A 6043-nucleotide genomic window follows, 5' to 3' on the forward strand; every position below is an offset into this window, starting at 1 on the left:
GTTCTTACAATACTGAGGAGATTTGAGCCCACGTATTACCCAGTCCAAATGTATCTGGTAGCTGCTTTGTCCTATGTGATTTTATTAAATCCTTGCCTGGTTTTAGGTTTGATAACAGTGAATCAGCACTTTCTGTATGAGATGAGGACTTACACCTTGGTCATTGCTAAATCTAGTAGTCTCAAGCTCAGTCATTGTGCTGGAGAGCTCAGTCCTCACCTGCAGACACACACAAAGCAAGTGGGTCTCACAAGCAAACCCACAGCCTCCCCAGCAGCTGCTGTGGACCTCCTGTTCCCTCCAGTAGCCAACTCACAAACCCTCTGGCCTCTCCAACATGGAGCCCAGATTTATGTCCAGGTTGTTATGTGGATCCCAAACCTCTCATCCAGGTCATGGGCTACACTCCCACATACAGTGTGCACCCTCTCAGGTCACTGTGGCATGGCAGGCACATGGATCGATCCACAGTCCCAGTCTGGTTGTAGGCAGGAGCAGGTAAGTACCTCTGTGTTGAGGATAGAAGTATTTGCTTGCCATATGGCAGTTTGGATGATGGAATCATGGATTTATTCAGCTTGGAAAAGACCCTCTAGCATCATTGAGTCTAAAAATTAACCCAGCTCTCCCAAATCAGTCACTAAACCATGTCCCTCAGAACCACTCCTACAAATCTTTTATATCTCTGCAGGATTGGTGACTCCACCACTGCTCTGAGCAGCCTGTTCCAGTGCCTGACCAACCTGTCTGTGAAGAAAATTATCCTAATAGCCTATTTAAACCTCCCCTGACACAAGTTGAGGCCATTTTCTCACATCCTGTCCCTTGTTACCTGGGAGAACAGACTGACCCTCACCTGTCTGCACCCTCCTGTCAGGGAGCTGTAGAGGATGAGAAGGTTCCCCTGAGCCTCCTTTTCTCCAGGCTGAGTCCCCCCAGCTCCCTCAGCTTTTTCTCTTCAGACCTGTGCTCCAGAGCCTTCCCCAGCTCCTTTGTCCTTCTGTGGACATGGTCCAGCCCCTCAGTGACTTTCTGGATGTGTGGGGCCCAGAACTGGACACAGCTCTCAAGGTGTGGCCTCAGCAGTGTCCAGCACAGGGACAATCGCTGCTCTGGTGCTGCTGGCCACACTGCTGCTGACAGAGGCCAGGTGCCATTGGCCTTCTTGCCCACCTGGGCATGTGCTCATCCTTTATGTAGAAACAGAAAAGGAGAGTAGTTAGGGATTTCTAGAAGAGAAAAAAAACAGCAGCACATATTTCCCACCAGACTACCTGGCTGCTTTTATACTTTCCCTAGGCTGGATCCATCACATTTATTTGAGGTGGTAAATTCTGAATGTGTTGGGGCAGCCTTGTTATGGTGTGAACTCAGTAGAAACCCCAGTGAGGGAAATTGTTTATTCTAACTCAGTGCACTCCCAGCCACCCTGGTTATAGTTCCTTTCTGGCCAGGACAGCTTTTCGGGGCTGTGGAGGACGGGAGGTTGCAGCAGCTCTCTGTCTCCACAGTCTACTCTCCTGGTGGTCTGGCCACCTGGAGAGCTCTGCATCAGGGGGTTTGAACCAAGCCTGTGCCTTGCCTGCCCCAATACCTTTCTCAGGTACTTAAACCCCTGAAAATATAGCAAAAAGTGTTTTATCTATTTCTGTAGCTGCCTGAGTTCTTATAAATGTCAGTCCCTGCACCATGAGCAGCAGTGGGACCTTAGCATGTGCCAAGTATGAATATGTGTTTACACATAGTACCATGATACTTCATGTAGGCACTTAGTGGCTTGGACATTTACCCTTTTGAAGAGCCTGGAAACATCATTACAGGAACTTAAATAAATTAGAAATAGAAGCTAAAAGTAAACAATAAAAGCGCTGCAGCAGTCTTTTCTTTCTCCATGCTACTATTTTAATCCTCCTGTGAAAATCTGGGTAAGCTGATCTCCCCCTTGTAAAAATGTTTCCTTAAAACAGACAAACCTTTGAAATAGGATCTTCTAAGAAGGCTTTGTTATTGTAGGACATGTCTAATGGGTTGATGCTTCTATTACCAGGACTGTCTTCCATAATACTTTGCTGCTTTGATGCTCTGCTAACATTGTATTTTGATATATTTCCTCTTCAGTATTTACCTGTGGAGAAACAGCTCTTTTTTTTTATTTTCAGCAGAATTTTTATGTGTTTCATAGGAAGACTTATTAATATGTCTAGTGAATGGAAGGTTCTTTAAAAGACTCTCATGAACCATAAAAGCAAAGCACATGTGAAATGAAATTCATAACTTATATTAAAGCATCAAGTTCTGCTTCACTTCCCAGAAGCAAGGGCACCAAATTTGGGGGTCTTTTTTTTAAAGTGTTTTCTTTTAGTTCTTAAACTACTTTGTATTCTGCCACTTGGGAAAATCTGAACCATCTGACTCGTAGTTTAGTGTTTATTCTGCTGTGGAGAGGTACAATGCAAAAGTGAAGGAAAAAAAATGAAACAGTTAAAGTAATAAGCTATTTGTGCATTTCTAAATATTACCTCTGGTAGCAGAAACACATAAAAAAGTCTGTGTTTGGTGTCTTAAAGAATGTTATCCTAAAAGCATGTTAGAATCAAGAACCATATCAAATGCTATACAAATACAATTAACGAATAAAGAAGCTTTACTTTTATTTTAGTGTCTGAAAATCCTGGATCCATTGCAAAGGAAAAGGAAGCGGCTGTGGGTGGGTGTGGTGGTTTTTACTTTTTGCTGAAACCACCATGCCAGCATCTAGTTTTCTGTGTGTGGGAAAGAAGCTGGCATAAGTTACGTGGGAAAACAGTGAAGGCAAACTGAGATAGAAATAGCTTTGGAAGGTAGAAAGGATGGAAGTGACAGAGGAAGAAAGTAGGTGCATCTGGAACTTGATTTTCTATTAAATCAAAAAGTGCAGTTGACATTAACCTTTCTTCATGTCTCAGCATCAACTCTGTCTATCACAGAACCACTGGATGGTTTGGGTTGGAAAGGGCCATAAAGATCATCTTGTTCCAAGCCCCTGCCGTGCGCAGGGAAACCTTCCACTATCCCAGGTTGCTCCAAGCCCAGTCCATCCTGGCCTCAGACACTTCCAGGGATTGGGCAGCCGCAGGGCAACCTGTGCCAGGGCCTCACCACCCTCACAGGGAAGAATTTCCTCTTGGTACCTTTCTAAATCTATCCTCTTTCAGTTTGAAGCCATTGCCCCTTACCCTGAGTGGTCCATCAGAATGGACCAAAAAAGATTTGATGTTTGTCTCCTTTTGGATCGATGTGCTGCATCATGATTGCAACTCCTCTGCCCCTCCTGCTATTTGGGGAACTGTGAAATACTTCTGAATCCAGATGAGCAGGGAAGCTCAATGTAGAGGCAGCATCCTGCCTCAGAAACATATTTTGGTTCTTGCACTTCGTTGTTTTTGAAAAAGAAACCCAGAGCCCTTTAATTTGTATATTTGGAGTGCTGAGTAAAACTGTGAACATGCGAAATGTATATCTAAACTGATATTGTTGGATACCAGGTGTTTACCACGGTCTTTTATAGTTGATTTATTTTGTATTTGAAGCCTTAAAAAGAAAGAATAATTGCCTTTAAAAAATAGACCAGCATTTAAGAATGAACAGTATATTATATTTTTAATAACTCTTCTCTTTGGTTTTATATGCTCTGTGTGGTTAAAAACAGCTCTTAATTGTCATTTTCATTTACTTACAAACCTTACTGTTAAAAAAAAGGAAAAAAAATTGAGCTTTATCCTGTATGAGCACTTTTTTGGAATCTGAGATGGTTTAAATACTGTTTAATCTTCCAATGTACTATGATTGTAAGTATTTATCTTTATATGTATTTCCTATATCATGTCCATGTATTTGCAGTTTATAAGATATTTGATAGTCTCTGGGTACATTGCTGTGTTGTCCTTATAGTCCTAGGAAGTGCCTGACATTCTAATCCAGGTGCATATGTAGCCCTGCATAATGGAGAAAAGATTATTTGAGTTGTGCTCATTTTAGAAATGCACAACATGTTATAAAACATAACTGTGTCTCTAAGATGCTGATAGTCCCAACAGGAGAGACAAATGATAAGGGACAAATACAGAGTGTGATTTCCTCATGCTATGACCAGTGCTGTACAGTGGATTATGCTCAGATTTTGCCTGAGTAGCTCTTGTTGTGCTCTTACACATATCAGGCTGAGATTGATTGATTGATTTATTTATTTATTTATTTATTTATTTATTAGAATTTGGAATGGTGTTTGCAGAACACTGGAAATAATTTCATTATTAGAGAAAGGAAAAGAACCCTATTATAGAGCTCTTTAGTTGTTTATAGATAAAATTGTGTTTTACTATATTGCAAGGTAGACTAATACTTTTGTGAGGAAATAATTTATATATTCAGTCACATATAAAGATATGAGTCTTGCTTGTAAATAAAATTTCACTCTTTTTATAAGAATCAGTTGTGTTATTGCTGGCCTGTGCTATTTCATTTACAATGAATATGTTTTACTCTGCAAGTTTTTGTATTTTAAAACCTCAACTTTAGGAGGAAAGTGTTTTATTCTCAGAAATGTTCTGAGGAAATACTAAGCAGCATAGGAATTGTCTTTCTCTAGAATGGTGTAAGACTGGTGTTTCTTAGAGAAGAAGAAATAGCAGAAAAAGAAGTATAAGATAAGCAGGAAGAGGAAAAAATACCTTACAAAGTCTGTTGTCACAACTCCTCATTTTATGCTCCTTGCATAAGGTGAGGCTGTCACCTTGCCTTTTGTTTGTGAACACTATAATCTCTTTATGACCTCCTGCCATTTCATGTTGCGGTGTAGACTTTAGGAAACTCACATACATTATTATGTATAAAAATGTTTACCCTTCATTTGTTTCTTCATCTTAGCACCAGCATTTAGATTTGGGATAAAAAAGCTGTTGGCATTTTACCTTTCCAAATCATTATTTGGTAATTTTGTAAGTAAAAGGAGCTTCAAAGTCAGAGTTAGTAGTGCACATGTTGCAGTTTTGCTTGCTCTTTTCTTGCAGAATTATAGACTTATAGAATATGTTGGGTTGGAAAGGACATTAAAGATCCCCTGAAGAAATGTGTGAAGAGAGGTTGTCAGTGAAGACTGAGGCAAAAATCTCTTCATCCATTGTTACAAGCTTACCAGTGTTGTTTATTGATGAGGGGTGTACACAAATGTTTCTACAACCTGGATTTTCCTGTTTCCTCCGTCTTTCAGTTTGTCTCCACACATGCTTTAGTGTACATCCTTGCAGCTCTTCTGTTCCACTAATCCCATGACTTTGGTTTATAATTCTTGCACCAGGCTGAGTGATCCATTTCCATACATACAGGTGTATTAAACTTATTATTATTCATATTTTCTTCTTTTTATCTTTCAGGAGACCAATACTTCTTTTCTCTTTAACTAATTTCCATAACCCTGCAATAAACCTCTTTGTTTCAGGTTTTCCCTGGGAGATGCTCGCAGGCCACTCCATGAAACTGCAATTCTGGTGGAAGACATTGTTCACACTCAGCTGATAAATTTGGTAAGAACATAACTGACAAAATAGCCTGCACTCTAAAGCTCCTTCAATCCTCATGATATTTTTGTGACCTAATGACTAATAATAGATTGTCCAGGGTTTAGGAACAAATAAAACACAGAAGCTGAGGGTGATGTTCTGGTCTCAGTGATCTATAGAACCAGACATGCAACCCCACCTTACCCTGGGAAGAAAGCTGATGGGTTTTTTGTTAAAAAAACTTTAGATTGTTAGAAGAACTGACTATTCTTCTAAAGGCTGCCTTGTTGTCTTTTTTTTTTAAATTATGTTCTATTATTTGTGTTAATGCATTATTTGCTTAGGATTTATGTTTTATTATTCCTTCCATTAGATGTTTTGATTTCTGTCAAAAAAACCCTGCCAAAATATGGAATATTTTATTATATTGAAAGCCAATGAAAGTGTCATACAAATGAGGTTGTTTTGAATCACATCTGTCAGAAACAACTCTAAATTTGAACCGC

General features: G+C 39.7%; 1 protein-coding gene across 3 annotated transcripts in view; it reads left to right on the forward strand.

Moving 5' to 3' along the window:
• The window catches only part of SUPT3H (SPT3 homolog, SAGA and STAGA complex component), a 254162-nt gene that overhangs the window by 121121 nt on the left and 126998 nt on the right, over positions 1-6043 (forward strand). For all 3 annotated transcript variants that reach the window (XM_031060241.1, XM_005424937.2, XM_031060242.1), the window contains one exon: positions 5477-5561. In XM_031060241.1, coding sequence (XP_030916101.1) covers positions 5477-5561 — 85 coding nt within the window. The remainder of the gene's footprint in view (positions 1-5476; positions 5562-6043) is intronic.

The sequence above is a fragment of the Geospiza fortis genome, unplaced genomic scaffold (genome assembly GCF_000277835.1).
Source record: "Geospiza fortis unplaced genomic scaffold, GeoFor_1.0 scaffold106, whole genome shotgun sequence".
Lineage (NCBI taxonomy): Eukaryota > Metazoa > Chordata > Aves > Passeriformes > Thraupidae > Geospiza > Geospiza fortis.